Raw genomic sequence first — 21,938 nt, 5'->3', positions numbered from 1 at the left:
TTTGTAGAGTTACACCTAAAACTCCCGGATTAGGGCACTTGGCACCGTCTTGAAAGTACAGAAGCTTCCAGCGGCCCCCTGCCAGAGGTCCAGGGCACAGATAGCGGGCCCATCAACATTTCCGGGGGAATTTTCGAGTTTTTAAGTTGTCATGCCATGATTTTACCAGTCCAGCCCACATGGGGATGGATTTTTCTCCGGAGTTAAAATGAGTTTGACACCTCTGCCCTAGATCCTTTCCCCAACTGGACGATTGTAATGCCCGATGATTTTCTTTTCAGTGTCCGAGCAACACGTTCGGAGGATTCGACACGACCAAAGACCTCCCCGATGAAGTCGTAATCTTTGCCAGAAGCCACCCGGCTATGTTCAATCCCGTGTACCCGATCAACAACAGACCGAGCATCGTCAAAACTGATGTGGACTACCAGTTCACGCAGATCGTGGTGGATAAAGTAGAAGCAGAAGACGGCCAGTACGACGTCATGTTCATAGGAACTGGTAAGACTTTGTCACTGAACGACTTATTCCAGAACAAGTATTTCATAAAATCATTCATGGTCCAGATTTAGGAACGGTTCTTAAGGTGGTGACGATCCCGAGAGGCTCCTGGCATGACCTGGAGGAAGTCCTGCTGGAGGAAATGACCGTTTTCAGGGTAAGTCAGCCTCTCTTCTATTGGAATCCTTGAGGGCCTTAAATGTTCTAAGTCTTCCATTTTGTGTCCTTACAGAAGCCAACGGCTATTAAAGCAATGGAGCTTTCGACTAAACAGGTATCTGTCCGGATCAAAACATTTGACTTGCTGTTTGGTTTCAGATTTGTGAGTGTCTGACAAGACTTTGTTGGCCCAGGGGACACTAGTCCAGGGGTCGGCAACCCAAAACGCGAAAGAGCCATATTGGACCAATAATCCATCCATTTTCTTCCGCTTATCCGAGGTCTGGTCTCCCTAGCCACTTCGTCCAGCTCTTCCCAGGGGATCCCGAGGCGTTCCCAGGCCAGCCGGGAGACATAGTCTTCCCAACGTGTCCTGGGTCTTCCCCGTGGGCCCCTACCGGTCAGACGTGCCCCAAACACCTCCCTGTGGAGGCGTTCGGGTTGCATCCTGACCAGATTAAAAAAAAACCAAACAAATATGTCCGGAGCCGGTTATCCATCCATCCATTTTCTACCGCTTGTCCCATTCGGGGTTGCGGGAGCCTATCTCAGCTGCATTCGGGCGGAAGGCGAAGTAGACCGTGAACAAGTCGTCACCTCATCGTATATAAGTTCTATAATAAAGGCAACAGATGACGTAACTGTCTATATTGGCCTACTATCAAAATGACTTTCAAAGTCTTATATAAGTGTAACAATCAAGGCAACACATGATGTAAGTGTCTATATTAGCGTACTATCAAAATTACTTTAAAAATGTTAAATAAGTTTGATCATTAAGGCAGGATATGATGTGTCTGTATTAGCGATATTAGCCTACTATCAAAATTACTTTAAAAGTCTCCTATACGTGTTATAATGAAGGCAACACATGACGTAAGTGTCTATATTAGCTATATTAGCCTACTATCAAAATGACTTTAAAAGTCTTATATAAGTGTTATAATGAAGGCAACTCATGACGAAAGTGTCTATATTAGCGATATCAGCCTACTATCAAAATGACTTTAAAAGTCTAATATAAGTGTTATAATGAAGGCAACACACGGTGTAAGTGTCTATATTAGCCTACTATCAAAATGACTTTAAGTCTTATATAAGTGTAATAATGAAGACAACACAGGGTGTAAGTGTCTATATTAGCGATATTAGCCTACTATCAAAATTATTTTAAAGTCTTATATAAGTGTGATAGTAAAGGCAACACAGGGTGTAAGTGTTTATATTAGCCTACTATCTGTCACGAAGTGTAGGTGACGAACCCCAAGATGCAGAGATGGCAGGCTTGGAAAATGAAAACATGGTTTTAATGTTCAAAAAATAAGGAAACCAGAAACCAGGAAACAGAAAACAGGGACAGGAGTCGGGATCCAGGGAATAGCTCTCAACTTCCGAAAAAAAAGGCAGTCCACAAAAAACAGCAAACAATACTCCAGCACTCACTGGAGGGCAAGGCAGGTTTAAATAATGCCTCTGATCAGTGTTCATTCAGCAGGTGAGCGGGTGAACACTAATTAGAAGCAGGTGGAAACAATAAGTAACCGTGGTAACCAAAACAAACAAGGGTGTACAAAAAACAGGAACCGAAGAAGTCTTAGATTGAAAATAAAAAACATAACAGAACCCCCCTCCCTCAAGGACAGATCCCAGATGTCCAAAACCCAAAAAAAAAAAGATAAATCAAGAATCATGGAAGGACGGGATGGGGACTTGGCGGTGGGTCGCCAGACCAAGTGTCCCCGCAACCAGCGAGGGATAGTCAGGTGGCGACGACGTGGAGAATGCCGCTGCACCTTAGGAGGCAGACGACATGGGGACGGCGACATCCGTGGCCGCTGAGGTGGGCGCACTTGGCGTGGCGGACGCCTAGGGAACAGCTACATCCGTGGTCGATGAGGAGGTGGGTGCATCGTCCTCGGGGCAGGCGTGGAAGCTGTAGGCAGCGAAGCTTGGCGTGTTGCGGCTGTGACTTGCGGCACTGGAGCTTGGCGTGGTGCTAGCCGTGGACTTGGTGCTGGACTTGGACTTTGACTTGGTGCTGGACTTGGACTTTGAGCTAGCCTTAGACTTGGTGCTAGCCTTGGACTTGTTACAGGTGGCCTAGCTGGGGGTTGGAGCTTGGCAGGCCAAAACACTAGTGGTGGGGTTCCAGGCCGGAGGTTGCGGCTTGCCGGGCCGAAAGACTGGTGGTGGTGGCCGGGCCGGAGGTTGCTGCCTGGTTGGGTGCAGCTGAGTCACCCCACTAAAACAGCTCTTGGCCCTAGCCCCCCCTTCAAGGGACGGATCCAAGACGTCCCCAAAGAGGGCCACAGGCGACAGGAATGAGTGGTAGGGAGCTTTAAAAGATTCAAAACATCTCTATTAGGCCATCGTTGCCAGCATTCCTTCAAGCCTTTCCGTTATGGATATCTCCGCGGGGGTTCGTATTTGGCTGGAGTATTCTGTCACGAAGTGTAATTGACAAACCCCAAAATGTAGAGATGACAGGCTTGGAAAATGAAAACATGGTTTTAATCTTCAAAAAATAAGGCGAGGAAAACACTAACCAGAAACCAGGAAACAGAAAACAGGGACAGGAGTCGGGATCCAGGGAATAGCTCTCAACTTCCAAAAAAAAGGCAGTCCACAGCACACAGCAAACAATACTCCAGCAAGCACAGGAGGGCAAGGCAGGTTTAAATAATGCCTCTGGTTAGTCCTCAGTCATCAGGTGAGCGGGTGAACACTAATTAGAAGCAGGTGGAAATAAATAAACATGGTAACCAAAAAAAACAAGGGTGCACAAAAAACAGGAACCGAAGGAGTTTTAGATTGAAAATAAAAAACAAAATCCAGACCACAGATCATGACACTATCAAAATTACTTTAAAGGTCTTATATAAGTGTTATTATGAAGACAACACAGGGTGTAAGTGTCTATATTACTGATATTAGCCTATTATCAAAATTACTTTTAAAAGTCTTATGTAAGTGATATAATGAAGACAACACATGACGTAAGTATATTAGCTATAATAGCCTACTATCAAAACGACTATGTGTCGCAAGCTGAAGCAAATCTTTGTTGACAGAAATGTCGAAATGTAATATTTATTCTACACATTTTTACAACATTAGAAACCATTAGTAAATCAGAGGCTATTTAGAAGGTGAGATAATGAAATGTCTGACTTTTAATGGCCAAAGGTATAGATGTGTGTGTCCAGTTAAAGCTGTCTTCTCTTAATATATTTATTACAAGTTTTGGTAAGCTAGGTTAACATTTGCTGTGGTCTGGAACAACATGGCTTACAAACAACTATCCGAAATGCAGATGACGTGTCATGAGACATACAAAACTAAATTATATACAAAGAGGATAACAAAAGTAAAGGATATTAAATGAGCTCAAATTTACCTACAAAACGGAGACAAAGCCAATCTCTACGAATCTCAGGGCGGACACTAACCACTAGCCCACTGAGTAGGTGACTATGTAACTTGACTGGCCTGCACAGAGTCCTGACCTGAACCCGATAGAACACCTTTGGGATGAATTAGAACGGAGACTTGAGAGCCAGGCCTTCTCCACCAACAGTGTGTGACTTTTGGAAGAAAGGTGGAAAATTCCTGTCAACACATTCTGCAACCTTGTGGACAGCCTTTCCCAGAAAAGTTGAAGCTGTGATAGCTGCAAAAGGTCATATTGCACCCTATGGGTTAGGAATGGGATGGCACTTCAAGTTCATATGTGAGTCAAGGCAGGTGGCCAAATACTTTTGGCAATATACTGTATGTCAATAGACATGCAAAACTTAATTATATACAGAGAGGATAAAAGCATATTAAATGACCTCCAATCTACCTAAAAAATGAGGCATAATGATGCAATATGTACATACAGCTAGCCTAAGGTTCGCTTGCAGTCATGCACCGACCAAATAGGCCTGATTAGAACTCCAATAAGTAAATAACTTTAACAAAGTGAACCTTTGTGCATTCATGCACAGTATAAAACATTTGGTGGACAAAATGAGACAAAGGAGGAGTGGCACAACACACGTCTTTCTGTGGCAGCGTCGGAGAAAGTTCTACAAGCAAACAAACTACGATGAGTTCAAGGATCGCTGAAATGAGTAGGACAAAACGGTGCTTGCCAAATAGTCATCAGAGAAGGATGTTTAACATAAACAGTGGGGTTTCTAACTATTAGGAAGGTTTGTGTCATGTTTGTCATCCTACAAAAAATATATTAAAACTAAAGAATATATATCTTTTTCCAAAGTGCACCTTTGTGCATTCACGCACACCATAAAAGATTTGGTGGACAAAATGAGACAAATGAGTGGAAGATGTTTTACATGTAAACAAACTGTTGCGTCACAGTCCACACTATGGCGAGTTCAAGAACCGCCGAAATGAGTAGGACAAAACGAATTTGACCAAATAGTGTCATGAGTGAAGCATACACACAAACATATTCAACAGTGGTAGTTTTAACAATTGGGAAGCTTTGTGTCATGTTTGTCCTCAAACTAAAAACATACTAAAACAATTATTGTTAGCAATCCTACAAGTCAACAACACCAACAAAGCTCACCTGTGTGCATTTACGCACAGCATAAAACTTTTGGTGGACAAAATGAGACAAAGGAGTGGAAGATGTTTTTCATGTAAACAAACTGTTGCATCACAGTCACTATGGCGAAATCAAGAACTACTGAAATAAGTAGGAAAAAACGATGTTGACCAAATCAGTGAAGCATACACACAAACATATTAAACAGTGGCAGTTCTAACCATTGGGAAACTTTGTGTCATGTTTGTTTTCAAACTAAAAACATACTAAAACAAACAATTATTATTATTAGCACTCCAACAAGTCAATAACATCAACAAAGCTCACTTTTGTGCATTCACGCACAGCATAAAACTGTTGGTGGACAAAATGAGACAAAGGAGTGGAAGATTGTACATGTAAACAAACTGTTGCGTCAGTACACACACACTTGTGTCATGTTTGTCCTCAAACTAAAAACATACTAAAACAAACAATTATAATTATTAGCACTCCAACAAGTCAATAACATTAACAAAGCTCACTTTTGTGCATTCACGCCCAGCATAAAACTATTGGTGGACAAAATGAGATAAAGGAGTGGAAGATTGTACATGTAAACAAACAGCCTATGGTGAGTTTAAGAACCACTGAATATAGTAGGGCCAAACTATGTTGACCAAAATAGTGTCATCAGTGGAGTATACACACCAACATATTAAGCAGTGGTAGTTCTAACAATTGGGAAGGTCCTTGTGTCATGTTTGTCCTGAAACTAAAAACATACTAAAAAAAACTATTATTATTATTAGCACTCCAGCAAGTCAATAACACCAACAAAGTGCACCATTGTGCATTCACACACAGCATAAAACATTTGGTGGACAAAATCAGAAAAAGGAAAGGAAGATTGTACATGTAAACAAACTATTGCGTCAGTACACACACACTATGGTGAGTTAAAGGACCGCCAAAATAAGTAGGACAAACCGATGTTGAACAAATCAGTGAAGCATACACACAAACATATTAAACAGTGGTAGTTCTAACAATTGGGAAGCTTTGTGTCATGTTTGTCTTCAAACTAAAAACATACTAAAACAAACAATTATTAATATTAGCACTCCAACGAGTCAATAACATCAACAAAGCTCACCTTTGTGCATTCACGCACAGCATAAAACATTTGGTGGACAAAATCAGACAAAGGAGTGGAAGATTGTATATGTAAACAAACTGTTGCGTCAGTACACAATATGGCGAGTTCAAGAACCGCCAAAATAAGTAGGAAAAACCGATGTTGACCAAATAGTGTCATCATTGAAGCATACACACCAACATATTAAACAGTGGTAGTTCTAACAATTGGGAAGGCTTGTCCTCAAACTAAAAATATACTAAAACAAACAACTATTATTATTAGCACTCCAAAAAGTCAATAACATCAACAAAGCTCACATTTGTGCATTCACACACAGCATAAAACTGTTGGTGGACAAAATGAGACAAAGTAGTGGAAGATTGTACATGTAAACGAATGGTGTGTTCAAGAACCACTGAACTTAGTAGGGCAAAACCATGTTGACCAAAATAGTGTAATCAGTGAAATATACACACAAACATATTAAACAGTAGTAGTTCTAACAATTGGGAAGCTTTGTGTCATGTTTGTCCTCAAACTAAAAACATACTAAAACAAACGACAACAACAAAATTCCCCATTTTTCCATTTTCAATCATTTAAAAAAAATTGCTCGAGGCACTAAAGAGCCCTAATCTAGGACCTCAATTATAATTGCATGAACACCTTAGTGGTTTCTTTTTGAAGAAAACAACATTAATTACTTAACAAACCAAAGTGTTCACCTTTTATTTAGGTGTTTTAATTATAAAGTTAACGAGCTAATATGTAATGATTGTGTGTGCTGGTCCACACAGCAACAACTGTACTTGGGTTCGGACCTGGGCGTCTCCCAGATGCCTCTGCATCGCTGTGAGGTGTACGGGAAGGCCTGTGCTGAATGTTGCCTGGCCCGGGACCCCTACTGTGCCTGGGACGGCAGCGAGTGCTCCAGATACTTCCCCATGGCCAAAAGGTACCCATCACATTCTGCTCTCAATTCACTCATACACAATAAAAGTAGTCCCATAATCTGTCTGCTGTAGTGTTGTCCTGATACCAATATTTGTAGTACCGGTATCATGAATTGATTGACGTGGACCCCGACTTATCATAGTAGTATTTTGCATGGTAGTATGCATAGCAGTATTTTTAAATGCATAGTAGTATCAACTAGATACGCTCCTGTACTCGGTATCATTACAGTGGATGTCAGGTGTAGATCCACCCATGGCCTTTGTTTACATTGTGATTCCGGTGAGCGATTGTATCCTTTTCGATGTATAGTAATATTCTGCATAGTAGTATGCATAGTCATATTTTTTGATGCATAGTAGTAACAACTAGATACGCTCCTGTACATGGTATCATTACAGTGGATGTCAGGTGTGGGTCCACTCATGGCGTTTCATTACATTGTGACACCGATCCGCCTATGGTGTTTTTTATACATTGTGATGCCGGTAAGCTATTGTATCCTTTCTGATGCATAGTAGTATCATAGTAGTATTTTGTATAATAGTATTTTTTGATGCATAGTAGTATCAACTAGATACGCTCCTGTACTTGGTATCATTACAGTGGATGTCAGGTGTAGATCCACCCATTGCGTTTGTTAACATTGTGACGCCGGTGAGCTATTGTATCCTTTTTGATGCATAGTAGTATCATAGTAGTATTTTGCATAGTAGTATTTTTTGATGCATAGTAGTATCAACTAGATACGCTCCTGTACATGGTATCATTACAGTGGATGTCAGGTGTGGGTCCACTCATGGCGTTTCATTACATTGTGACACCGGTGAGATTTTGTATCATTTTTTATGCATAGTAGTATCATAGTAGTATTTTGCATAGTAGTATGCATAGTCATATTTTTTTATGCATAGTAGTATCAACTAGATACGGCCCTGTACTTGGTATTATTAGAGTGGATGTCCGGTGTGGATCCACCCATGGCGTTGGTTTACATTGTGACACCGGTGAGCTATTGTATCCTTTTTGATGCATAGTAGTATAATAGTAGTATTTTGCATAGTAGTATTCATAGTAGTATTTTTTTAATGCATAGTAGTATCAACTAGATACGCTCCTGTACTTGGTATCATTACAGTGGATGTCAGGTGTAGATCCACCCATGGTGTTTGTTTACATTGTGACACCGGTGAGCGATTGTATCCTTTTCAATGTATAGTAGTATTTTGCATAGTAGTATGCATAGTCATATTTTTTGATGCATAGTAGTAACAACTAGATACGCTCCTGTACTTGGTATCATTACTGTCACGGGGGGGTAAAATGGGTGGACCCAAATGCAGTAAAAGACAAGCTGAAATCGTGTTCAAGGGTTATTATTAATAAAACCTGAGGGAAAACGAGGCAGCTTGTAGTCCTAGGCTTTGCAGTCCAGGAGAGCACACTGAGGCTAGCAGGCTGAGGCTAGCAGGCTGTGGCTAGCAGGCTGTGGCTAGCAGGCCGAGGCTAGCAGGCCGAGACTAGCAGGCTGAGGCAGGCACACACGGCAAGTAGGGAACTGAAGGCAGAGGAAAAAACACGGGTAAGATGAGGAGCAAAAAAACACACAAAATAGCAGGTTTGCAAGATTATCAAAATTGCTAGAATTCTAGGACAAACTGGCGAGAAGCGTTACCACATGTAGCGAGGTGAAACGATCTGGCAATCGCGCCGAGTGGAGTCCAAACATTTGTAGGCTGCAGGTGATGAGTTGATGGCAGGCAGGTGAGTGATTAGGGTGCTGGGATCAGCTGTGTCAGGCTGAGAGCTGGAGCCAAGCCTACGCCCAAAACACGCCCACTCTCCCAAAGACACACAGAGAAAAACAGACAGACTGACTGTAACAGTGCCCCCCCCTCAAGGAACGCCTCCAGGCGATCCCCCAGGCTTGCCCGGGTGACTGCGGTGAAAGGCCAAGATGAGGGAAGGGTCCAGGATGAAGCTGCGTGGCACCCAGCAACGCTCCTCAGGTCCATACCCCTCCCAGTCCACCAGGTACTGTAGACCTCTACCCCGACGGCGCACATCCAGCAGTCGCCGGACCGTGTAGGCTGGGTGGTCATCGATGACACGGGGGGGAGGAGGGGGCGTGTCAGGGGGAGACAGTGGGCTGGTTGAAACAGGCTTCAGTTGAGAGACATGGAAGGTGGGATGGATCCTCCAGCGTGCAGGTAATTTGAGTTTAACTACTGTTGGATTGATGATGGAAATGATTTCATAAGGGCCAACATACCGGGGTGCAAGTTTCTTAGAGTCCACCTTCAGGGGGAGGTCTTTAGAGGAAAGCCACACCTGCTGACCAGGATGGTATACAGGGGCCGTACTTCGGTGTCGGTCAGCATATCGACGATTTCGGTCCACAGAGCGGAGGAGGGCAGCACGAGCATCTTTCCACACCTTGCGGCAACGCCGCATATGAGCCTCTACTGAAGGTACGGAGATGTCATCTTCCTCAGCAGGAAACAACGGAGGTAGGTATCCCAAGGATACCTCAAATGTTGACACTCCAGTAGCTGCACAGGGTAATGAGTTGTGGGCATACTCAACCCATACCAGGTGGGTGCTCCAAGAGGAGGGGTTCTTAGCAACGACACATCGGAGGGCCGCTTCTAGGTCTTGATTTGCCCGTTCGGTTTGCCCATTAGACTGAGGGTGATAACCCGAAGTCAGACTCACAGTGGCTCCAATAGCCCGACAGAAAGCCTTCCAAACCTCTGAAGTAAACTGAGGCCCTCTATCAGAGACCACATCTGAAGGAATACCATGAAGACGGAACACATGCTGGACCATGAGGTTGGCTGTTTCCAGGGATGTGGGGAGTTTGGGTAGAGCCACAAAATGCACTGATTTGGAAAATCTGTCCACTATAGTGAGGATAACCGAATTTCCCTGAGAAGGCGGGAGGCCAGTGACAAAATCCAATGAAATATGAGACCAGGGGCGGCTTGGGACTGGCAAGGGGATGGAGTAGGCCGGCAGGTGGTCGATTGGAGGATTTTCCACGGGCACACACAGTACAGGCAGACACAAAAGCACGGGTATCAGCATCCATGGTAGGCCACCAAAAGTGTCGCTTGAGGAGAGTCATGGTGCGGCCAACTCCTGGGTGGCAGGCAAATAGGGAAGCGTGTGCCCACAGAAGAACCTGTGAACGTACAGCATCAGGCACAAAAAGGCGGTTATCGGGACCATTACCCGGGTCTGGTTGGTCTTGCTGAGCCCTTCGGACCACCGACTCTATCTCCCAAGTCACTGTGGCCACCACACACGAGGCCGGAAGAATAGGCTCAGGACTGGTGGGACCCTCCGAAGTGAATTGACGTGACAGGGCATCCGGTTTGATGTTGCGGGATCCTGGACGGTAGGTCAGTGTGAAGCGGAATCGACCAAAAAACAAAGCCCACCGGGCCTGACGGGAATTGAGGCGCTTTGCAGACTGAATGTAGGTCAGGTTTTTATGGTCTGTCCAGATGATGAAGGGGTGTTCTGCTCCCTCAAGCCAGTGCCTCCATTCTTCCAGAGCGAGTTTGACTGCCAGCAGTTCCCTATTACCTACATCATAATTGCGCTCAGCAGGTTGTAGCCGATATGAGAAGAACGCACATGGATGGAGCTTCTGGTCCTTGGCAGAACGCTGGGATAGTACAGCCCCCACTCCAGACTCTGAGGCATCAACTTCCAGGATGAACTGGCGTGAGGGGTCAGGATGAATCAGGACAGGGGCTGTGGTAAAACGTCTCTTAAGCTCCTTGAAAGCCGCGTCAGCCTCTGCCGTCCAAGTGAATGGGATAGATGGAGATGTGAGTCTTGTGAGGGGTGCGACCACTTGACTGTAGTTCCGGATGAACCGGCGGTAAAAGTTTGCAAAGCCCAGAAAGCCCTGGAGACGTTTAACTGAGGTTGGTTGTGGCCAGTCCACCACAGCTCGCACCTTTTCGGGGTCTGCCTTCACCTGACCACTCTCAATGATGAAACCGAGAAACCTTGTGGACTGAACATGGAACTCACATTTTTCAGCTTTAATGTAGAGCTTGTTCTCAAGAAGGCGCTGGAGCACTTGTCTGACGTGAACCACATGTTCCTCCGGGTTGCGGGAGAAAATCAGGATATCATCCAGATACACAAAAACGAAGCGGTTAATCAAGTCTCGGAGGACATCGTTCACCAGAGCTTGAAAAACTGCTGGGGCATTAGTCAGGCCAAAGGGCATAACCAAGTATTCAAAATGGCCAAGGGGAGTCCTAAAGGCTGTTTTCCATTCATCACCAGCTCGGATTCGAATCAAATGGTAGGCATTGCGAAGGTCTAACTTGGAAAACACAGTTGCTCCTTGGAGGGGTTCAAAGGCAGATGCCAGTAAAGGCAGTGGGTATTTGTTATGAATGGTGATATTATTCAACCCTCGAAAATCTATACAGGGACGTAGAGTGCCATCTTTTTTACCCACAAAAAAAAAAACCTGCACCGAGTGGGGAAGATGAGGGTCGAATAATGCCTGCAGCCAATGAGTCATGGATGTATTTTTCCATCGCCTCTCTCTCAGGGCGTGACAGATTGTATAACCGACTGGAAGGCAGGGGAGCTCCTGAAAGCAGGTCAATGGCACAGTCATAAGGGCGGTGCGGAGGGAGGGACAGTGCATGTTGCTTGCTGAAGGCCTCTTCTAAGTCATGGTAGACAGAGGGAACCTTGGACAGGTCTGGGGGCTCTGCAACAACCGGGGAGACTGTGTCCTCAGCAGGGGAGCGGGCAGACCGCAGGCAGGTGGAAAGACAGTAGGAGCTCCAGCTCACCACTTTGGCTGCAAACCAGTCAATGTGAGGATTGTGAAGTCTTAACCAGGGCTGACCAAGGACTACAGGAGCATGAGGAGAAGAGATAATGTGGAATTGGATTTGTTCAAGATGATTACCAGAGACAAGGAGGTGCACAGGTTCGGATCGGTGAGTGACACGGGCAAGGAGTCGACCAGTCAGGGAATTGGCTTGTAAGGGTGAGGGAAGTGGTTCGATGGTAATGCCCATTTGGGAAGCAACGTCGGCGTCCAAAAAGTTCTCATCCGCCCCTGAGTCCACCAGAGCAAGGAGAGACATGGACTGAGATTGCCAACGGAGACTAGCAGAAAACTGCATACGGCATAGGGACTTAGGGGAGGAGACAGCTTGGCTCACCAGAACCCCCACTGTTACTGGTGAGCCTACTCTTTTGGCCGCAAAGAACAGGTGGCAAGGAAATGGCCAGGTTGACCACAATAGAGACACACCCCTGCCCTCCTTCTGCGGAGGCGCTCTTCAGGTGTAAGGTGAGCCCGACCCACCTGCATGGGCTCCTCAACAGGGGAACTGGAGGTTAAGGCTTTGCACATTGGCAAATTGGGCTCGGCCGACCCGGGTCTAAAGCTGGAGGGCTCCAATGACCTGCAAAAAACGGGGTCGGCTTGCCACTGGGCCATCTGGTCTGAGATGTTGATAGCTGCTGTAATAGCTTCGTCTAAGGACAACTGCTCATTCCTCAGAGCAATCTCCCTTCCAATGACCCGACTAAGCCCATTCTGGAAAGCAGTGAGAAGGGCCTGGTCATTCCAGCCAGACTCCACAGCTAGGGACCGGAATTCACAGGCAAATTCTCTTACTGAGCGTTTCCCTTGACGAAGTCGCAACAACTGCTGACCTGCTTGCTGCCCTCGTATGGGGTGGTCGTAGACCCGCTTCAGTTCTGCAGATAGTGCAGCAAAGGACTGGACTGCAGGGGATCCTTGCTCACGAAGGGCATTAAATAACTCAAAGGGGGCCCCTGTAGCAGGTTGGCTATATAAGCAATTTTGGCTGCCTCACGGCCAAAACGAGAGGGCTGAGCTTCAAAAGCAAGCTGGATCTGAGTTAAAAATTCACGACAGGTGCTAGGATTGCCAGAATATTTATCAGGCGGGGGAATGTGTGGCTCTGCAGCAGGAACAGCATGGGGTGCAGGTGGTGCAGGTGGTTCGGGTTGTGGTTGAGCTTGTTGATTGATGAGAGTTGTGAGCTGGGTGGAAACGCGTGACATCTGGTCAATAAGTTTTTGTAATAGTTGGTCATGGTTTCCCAAACGCTGTCCTTGATTGGCAAGGGCCTCCCTCACACGGTCAAAATCTGCTGGGTCCATTGTAAGTGCCAGATCGTTCTGTCACGGGGGGGTAAAATGGGTGGACCCAAATGCAGTAAAGACAAGCTGAAATCGTGTTCAAGGGTTATTATTAATAAAACCTGAGGGAAAACGAGGCAGCTTGTAGTCCTAGGCTTTGCAGTCCAGGAGAGCACACTGAGGCTAGCAGGCTGAGGCTAGCAGGCTGTGGCTAGCAGGCCGAGGCTAGCAGGCCGAGACTAGCAGGCTGAGGCAGGCACACACGGCAAGTAGGGAACTGAAGGCAGAGGAAAAAAAACGGGTAAGATGAGGAGCAAAAAAGCACACAAAATAGCAGGTTTGCAAGATTATCAAAATTGCTAGAATTCTAGGACAAACTGGCGAGAAGCGTTACCACATGTAGCGAGGTGAAACGATCTGGCAATCGCGCCGAGTGGAGTCCAAACATTTGTAGGCTGCAGGTGATGAGTTGATGGCAGGCAGGTGAGTGATTAGGGTGCTGGGATCAGCTGTGTCAGGCTGAGAGCTGGAGCCAAGCCTACGCCCAAAACACGCCCACTCTCCCAAAGACACACACAGAAAAACAGACAGACTGACTGTGACAATTACAGTGGATGTCAGGTGTAGATCTACCCATGGTGTTTGTTAACATTGTGACGCCGGTGAGGTATTGTATCCTTTTTGATGCATAGTAGTATCATAGTAGTATTTTGCAAAGTGGTATTTTTTGATGCATAGTAGTATCAACTAGATACGCTCTTGTACTTGGTATCATTACAGTGGATGTCAGGTGTAGATCCACCCATGGTGTTTGTTTACATTGTGACACCGGTGAGCTATTGTATCTTCCTTCGGTGTGTAGTGAAGCATGTTTAGCTATTCCTCGTCCTCCAGTGATAATAATACGTGTAAGAAACGTACTTTATTCGTCGCCATAGAGGCCAGGATTAGTGATTATGAAGTAGCTAAAACGCTGAAGACTGCGGATGTCTTAAATCACCTCTTCCTTTATTTGTTCACCTTTATTTTTACTTTTTACGCCAAAATGCGTCCGTTCTCCCTTTTCTGTCTACACACTGTGTCTGCTTGTAAGTACTCTGCGTGTGTGCGCTGCCGAACATGCTCCTCTGCTCGTTAAACCAACAATGACATGAGTGGGCGACCAGTATTAAATAAGTGGTTGATGAGCATTCCTCAACTTTATCAGTATTTATTGCCACCTTTCCTAATAAAAGTGGCAATTTGTGTTGCGGGCATCAAATTCTAAAGTTAATGATTATTTGCAAAAAAACTATTTTTTATCAGTTTGAACATCAAATATGTTGTCATTGTAGCATATTCAACTGAATATGGGCTAAAAATGATTTGCAGATCATTGTATTCCGTTTATATTTACATCTAACACAATTTCTCAACTCATATGGAAACGGGGTTTGTACATTTATGAACTCAGGAAATATGTCATTGGACACATGAGGACTTATGATATGTATCATCCTGTCACTACTTGGTATCAGATCAATACCTAAATGTGTGGTATCATCCAAAACTAATGTCAAGTATCAAAGAAGAGAAGAATAAGTGATTATTACATTTTAACAGAAGTGTAGATAGAACATGTTAAAACAGAAAGTAAGCAGTTATTAACAGTAAATGAACAGATGGATTAATATTGTAATAATGTAGACTAATTACAGAATTTGTTACTGCAGACTAATTAGGAGTCTTTTTTGTTTACTTACTACTAAAAGACAAGTTGTCTATTTTATTTAATGACTAAATTACAATAATAAACATATGTTTCATGTACCATAAGATTTGTTGTTAAAATAAAGCCAACAATGTCATTTTTCAGTGGTCCTTTTTTATTAAAAAAAAATACATGTTGGTACCGGTACCAAAATATTAGTATTGGGACAACCCTACTAATGATTGAATGTTCTATGACCTGTCATGCCCTCTGCTGCCAATACTTTATTTAGAATACACACATACACAGTGTCAAGGTCACTGTGTGATTAAAGTCTTTGTATGTCTGCAGGAGAACCAGGAGACAAGATATCAGGAATGGAGATCCTCTAACACAATGCTCGGATCTGCAGCAGCATGGTATCATAACCCAAACTTAAGTATAACATATTGACTTAAGTCCTAGTCAGTCGATGCCATTTTTCTTTGAAATAGCAAAAGATAAACGGGAGCAACATCGAGTACAGGCCGACAAGTTTGGACACCTTCTCATTATTTTCTTTATTTTCATGACTATTTACATAGTCGATTGTCACATCAAAACTTTGAATGAACACGTGGAGTTATATACTTCAAAACAAAAGGTGAAATAACTGAAAATATGTTTTATATTGTATCCATCTTCTTACGTTTATCCAAGGTCGGGTCGCGGGGGCAGCAGCCTAAGCAGGGAAGCCCAGACTTCCCTCTCCCCAGCCACTTCATCCAGCTCCTTCTGGGGGATCCCGGGGTGTTCCCAGGCCAGCCGGAAGACATAGTCTTTCCAACGTGTCTTGGGTCTTCACCGTGGCCTCCTATCGGTCGGATGTGTCTGAAACATCTCCTTAGGGAGACGCTCGGGTGGCATCCTGACCAGATGCCTGAACATCCTCATCTGGTTTCTTTTAAGGTGGAGGAGCAGTTGCTTTACTTTGAGCTCCTCCCGTATGACAGAGCTTCTCACCCTAAGGGAGAGCCCTGCCACCCGGCGGAGGAAGCTAATTTTGGCCGCCTGTACCCGTGATCTTGTCCTTTCGGTCATAACCCAAAGCTCATGACCATAGGTGAGGATGGGAACGCAGATCGACCGGTAAATTGAGAGCTTTGCTAACCAGCTCAGCTCCTTCTTCACCACAACGGATCGATACAGCGTCCGCATTACTGAAGACGCCGCACCGATCCGCCTGTCGATCTCACAATCCACTCTTCCCTCACTCGTGAACAATAATCCGAGGTATTTTGAACTCCTCCACTTGGGGCAAGATCTCCTCCCCAAACCGGAAATGGCACTCCAACCTTTTCTGGGCGAGAACCATGGACTCTGACTTGGAGGTGCTTATTCCCATCCCAGTCGCTTCACACTCTGATGCGAACCGATCCAGTCAGAGCTGAAGATCTTGGCCAGATGAAGCCATCAGGACCACATCATCGGCAAAAAGCAGAGGCCCGATCCTGCAGCCACCAAACGACATACCCTCAACACCTTGACTGCGCCTAGAAATTATGCCCCTAAAAGATATGAACAGAATCGGTGACAAAGGGCAGCCTTGGCGGAGTCCAACCCTCAACGGGTCCGACTTACTGCCGGCTGACACTGATCATACAGGGAGCAGACCGCCAAAATCAGACAGTCCGTTACCCTATACTCCAAACACTCCCCACAGGACTTCCCGGGGTACACAAAGCACCTTAAGTACCTTGCCGAGAGTATAGAACTGGTCCAAAGTTCCACGACCAGGACGAAAACCCCACTGTTCCTCTTGAATCCGAGGTTCCACTATCTGGCGTATATACGTTTTATATTCTAGTTATTCAAAATAGCCACCCTTTGTTTTGATTACTGCTTCGCACTTTCTTGGCATTCTCTCCATGCTCTTCAGGAGGTAGTCACTAAAAATGTTTTTCACTTCACAGGTGTCATAAATTTGATCCCTTCAATGACCATCTACAAAGTAAATAGTCATGAAAATAAAGAAAATGCATTGAAAGAGAAGGTGTGTCCAAACTTTTGGCCTTCGCTGTGTATGCAGGACTAGAGATAACATAGCTACCACAAGCATAATTAACAGAACTTCAGGTGTGTGGTTAGGATTTTATTGACTTGTATGCTCCGAATCCCTGTGTAGACGAACTAAGCGGGCAGAAAACTCTGGAGGACAAAACAATTTACGGAGTGGAGAACAGCAGCACCTTCCTGGAGTGCAGCCCCAAGTCCCAGCGAGCATCAACTTACTGGCAGTACCAGCGCTCGCCTGACCAGCGCAAACAAGAGGTTGGCACTTCTTCTGATGTTCTTTTGACATGGGAGTCTGATACCGTTTGCAGAGCGAATACAACACATTTCTGGGTCATCTGATACTGTTTGAATTGTTCATGTTTTCCCTCAACTCGCAGATCAAATCAGAGGAACGCTTTATCCGCACACAGCAGGGTTTGTTGATCCGCACCCTGGACAAGAAGGACTCGGGGATCTACCTGTGCCAGGCGGTGGAGCACGGCTTCATCCAGACTCTTCTCAAGGTGACTTTGGAGGTGATCGACACCGAGCGCTTGGAGGACTTACTCAACGGAGAGGACAAGACCGCCGCCAACGCTTCCGTCCAGGACTTCCAAGAGCCTCCCAATCGCAAGCTCTGGTATCGAGACTTCCTGTCCTTGGTGAACCACCCCACTCTGAGTAGCGTGGACGAGTTCTGCGAGCAGGTTTGGAAGAGGGAGCGAAAGCACAAGAAGCAGAAAGCACACCTGGTGCAGCAGGCGCAAATACACCAGCAATATCCACAGAAGGTGGTGGCGGCCAAGTGGAAACACCTGCAGGAGAGGCAAAAGGGGCGCAACCGTAGGACCCATGAGCTGGAGCGGGCCCCCCGCAGTGTCTGAGTCAGAAACTTGCACTGATCTGAAAGCGGAACTACAGACTGAGCAACAGACTCATTCCAAATGGACTCAACTGTAATCGTATTTCTTCCCCTCCTTTGGGGGTTGGCATCACGCCGGACCCCTCGGAGCAAGTTATCTCAGTCGGCCTCAGCAGGCCTGATGACTGCTTCGGGACAGGGGCAAATAGCACAAAAACTGAACACGCCTCACGGACATTGAATGGCTTCATGCAAGAATTTATTTTGGACGTGGTCCCGGCGTCGAGGTCCCCCCGGCATCAAGTTGAGACGAAAGCACAAACGGAAGTCCCAGAAGCAGGGAAAGAGCCGGAACACTGGGAGCAACAGACAACCACTTGATGACAAAATATGTAGCTAAAAATGTGTAAATTCTGTGACATATTAAAATGGACTATTCATGTTTTCCTTCTTCTGATAGTTCAAAGTACAAAGCTAGAAGAGGTTTGAACAGGGAGATGTTGTACTCCAGTGTGTGTGCCATCAATAAGCTTCACTACCACATGTTTTATACATGTGTCTCAGAGCAGGCGTGGGCAATTATTTTGACTTGGGGCAGGGGCCAAATTTAGAGGAAAAAATTGTGTTTGGGGGGACCGGTATGTCCGATTTTTAGGAACACTAATACAAAAAGAAAGTCTGATTGAATGCCAAAAAACGTTATGACACGGCCCTTCCACACCTGTCCCCGACACTCACATTTCAGACTCTGGAAAGACTCTGTGGAAATGCTCCCTACCCACACTGCTTGGTCTGAGCTGCTGTGACTTAGATTACCATAGTAACTAATTAGATCCCTCGCCCGGACGCGGGTCACCTGGGCCCCCATCTGGAGTCAGCCCCGTAGTTGGGGCACGATGGCGAGCGCCTGGTGGCCAGGCCTGTCCGGGCACATCCCTTCCACGTCGGGCTCTGACGCCCGCATTTCCCTCTGGAAAGACTCTGTGGAAATGCTCCCCACCCACACTGCTTGGTCTGAGCTGATGTGACTTAGATTACCATAGTAACTAATTAGATCCTTTGCCCGGACGCGGGTCACCGGGGCCCCCCTCTGGAGCCAGGCGCGATGGCGAGCGCCAGGTGGCCGGGCCTGACTCCATGGGGCCCGGCTGGGCACAGCCTTTTCACGTCGGTCCCTGACACTGGACTTTCAGACTCTGGAGAGACTCTGTGGAAATGCTCCCCATCCACACTTCTTGCACTGAGCTTCTGTGACTTAGATTACCATAGTAACTAAATAGATCCCTCGCCCGGACGTGGGTAACCGGGGCCCCCTTCTGGAGCCAGCCCTGTAGTTGGGGCACGAGGGCAAGCGCCTGATGGCCGGGCCTGTCCCCATGAGGCTCGGCCTGGCACAGCCCTTCCACGTCAGTCCCTGACAATCGCATTTCAGACTATGTAGAAACACTCCCCACCCACACTGCTTGGTCTGACCTGCTGTGACGTAGATTACCATAGTACCTAATAGATCCCTCGCCCCCCTCTGGAGCCAGGCCCAGAGTTAGGGCATGATGGCGAGCGCATGGTGGCCGGGCCTGAGTGAGTGCCCGAAGAGGCAACGTGGGTCCCCACTCCGATGAGCTCACCACTCATGGAAGGGTTGTGTTGTGAGCTGGGCGGTAGCCGAAGGCAGGGCACTTGGCGGTCCGATCCGCGGCTACATAAATTAGCTCTTGGAACGTAGAACATCCCCTAACTGGGGAGGGGAAGGAGCCTGAGCTAGTGCGCGAGTTGGAGAAGTTACGGCTGGATCGGACTCAATTCGACGCAGAATGCCACCCGAAAACTTTATCGACCCGTTGTGGTGAAGAAGGAGCTGAGCCGGAAAGTAAAGCTCTCAATTTAATGGTCGATCTACGTTCCCATCCTCACCTATGGTCATGAGCTTTGGGTTATGACCGAAAGGACAAGATCACGGGTACGAGATCTACGTTCCCGTCCTAACCTATGGTCATGATCTTTGGGATACGATCAAAAGGACAAGATACATGTTCCCATCCTAACCTATAGTCATGAGCTTTAGGTTATGACTGAAAGGACAAGATCTACGTTCTTATCCTCACCAATGGTCATGAGCTTTAGGTTATGACCGAAAGGACAAGATCATGGGTACAAGATCTACGTTCCCATCCTAACCTATGGTCATGGTCTTTGAGTTATGACCGAAAGGACCAGCTCTACGTTCCCATCCTCACCTATGGTCATGAGCTTTGGGTTATGACCAAAAGGACAAGGACAAGATCACGGGTACAAGCGGCCCAAATTAGCTTCCTCCGCTGGCTGGCGAGGCTCTCCCTTAGAGATAAGGTGAGAAGCTCTGCCATCCAGGAGGAACTCAAAGTAAAGCTGCTGCTCCTCCAGATCGAGAGGAGCCTGATGAGGTGGTTCGGGCATCAGGTCAGGATACCACCCGAGCACCTCCTTAAGGAGGTGTTTAGGGCACGGTAGGAGGCCACGGGGAAGACCCAGGACATGTTGGGAAGACTCTGTCTCCCGACTGGCCTGGGAACTTCCGACCGGTAGGAGGCCAAGGGGAAGACCCAGAACAAGTTGGTAAAGACTATGTCTGGGAACGCCTCGGGATCCGCCAGGAGGAGCTGGACGAAGTGGCTGGGGAGAGGAAATTCTGGGCTTCCCAGCTTAGGCTGCTGCCCCGGCGACCCGACCTCGGATAAGCGGAATAAGATGGATGGATGGTAACTAATTATATTACCATCATGCAAAAGCGCAGATTCCAACCATTGAAATACTTACTATAGTTCAAGACTTACTTGCCCAGGTCTGCATGAGATTCTTGCAAGTGTTTCATCTCAGTGAGTGGAATACGCAATAATATATTCTTTCACCACACCCTGTATTTATTGATGAACTGTCATTTGGATATTTTGGCTAATGCGCCAGAACGAGCTGGCATTGACAAAGTGTTGTATCGGACCAAGTGTGTTATCAGGAATACTGTCGGCTGGGATGTTGGTCAACATCGATCATGTGAAACATTGGACAAAAACAAATATCCAAACTGCCTTGCTTGATGTTAGTATGATACTATGTGGTGCAGGCATGATATCATCCAAGTAAACCTAAGCTGCGGATGAACAAGCCGGAATGTGAACAACTTGTAAATAAACTGTAGATAATCCATGTTTGATGCCGGTGCATGTGAATGATATTGTGGTGTTACCTGTTGTCCTTTTGTCGGCTCGTACAAGACTGTTCCGACCTTGTAAATATGCCGACTATTGTGTATTGGGGTATAGAATGAGTATTTCCCGAGGAAGCTATTCAAGATGGGGTATAGGAAACTAATTTAAGGTTAAATGTGGATGCAAACATGCAAGTTTGTTTTGAAACAACAGTATCAGTTTGTCACTTTTAACTCGGGAGTGTTTGCCATGCATGGACAGAGGAAGGTGAACAAAACTATCCATGATTTGAACTGTTTAGGATACTTGCAGTGGGACTTTTAGGAGAACTATAATCATAAGAACATTGAAATAAAGAGAGAATATATGATTCCAAGTCGGGAAAATGCATCATGTCATGTTCCGTTCCAATAAAAGTCTCTTCGCAAGAATGCTTTCAACACATTCCTTCTTCATTTGGATTGTGTGGTCGCAGCAAAGTCGCGATCGTCTTTTGGGTCCGATTACATTTCGTAGCACTTTGCCGAGCTCTTATTGATATGCATGAGAATAAATTGTGTCAGTTTGACTACATCAGTGGTGGCCAAACTTTTTTGACGGTAGGGATGGTGTTCCTGGGATAAAAAACCTCCCCTTTTCTCCTCCAAACACATTGCTGGGTATTGTGGCCAAACAGCTCCATTTTTGTTTCATCTGATGTTAGAAAAATCATGTAT

General features: G+C 45.9%; 1 protein-coding gene across 2 annotated transcripts in view; it reads left to right on the top strand.

The window, feature by feature from the left end:
• Positions 1–21,653, top strand: part of sema3ab (sema domain, immunoglobulin domain (Ig), short basic domain, secreted, (semaphorin) 3Ab) — an 88,145-nt gene extending 66,492 nt beyond the window's left edge. For both annotated transcript variants that reach the window (XM_061916793.1, XM_061916792.1), the window contains exons 11-17: positions 282–501; positions 567–658; positions 734–775; positions 7,136–7,293; positions 15,496–15,563; positions 17,309–17,454; positions 17,577–21,653. In XM_061916793.1, coding sequence (XP_061772777.1) covers positions 282–501; positions 567–658; positions 734–775; positions 7,136–7,293; positions 15,496–15,563; positions 17,309–17,454; positions 17,577–18,062 — 1,212 coding nt within the window. In that variant the 3' untranslated portion in view covers positions 18,063–21,653. The remainder of the gene's footprint in view (positions 1–281; positions 502–566; positions 659–733; positions 776–7,135; positions 7,294–15,495; positions 15,564–17,308; positions 17,455–17,576) is intronic.
• The last annotated feature ends 285 nt before the right edge of the window (positions 21,654–21,938 follow it).

The sequence above is a fragment of the Nerophis ophidion genome, linkage group LG12 (assembly GCF_033978795.1).
Source record: "Nerophis ophidion isolate RoL-2023_Sa linkage group LG12, RoL_Noph_v1.0, whole genome shotgun sequence".
Taxonomy (NCBI): domain Eukaryota; kingdom Metazoa; phylum Chordata; class Actinopteri; order Syngnathiformes; family Syngnathidae; genus Nerophis; species Nerophis ophidion.
This window is presented reverse-complemented; position numbering and strand designations above follow the sequence as displayed.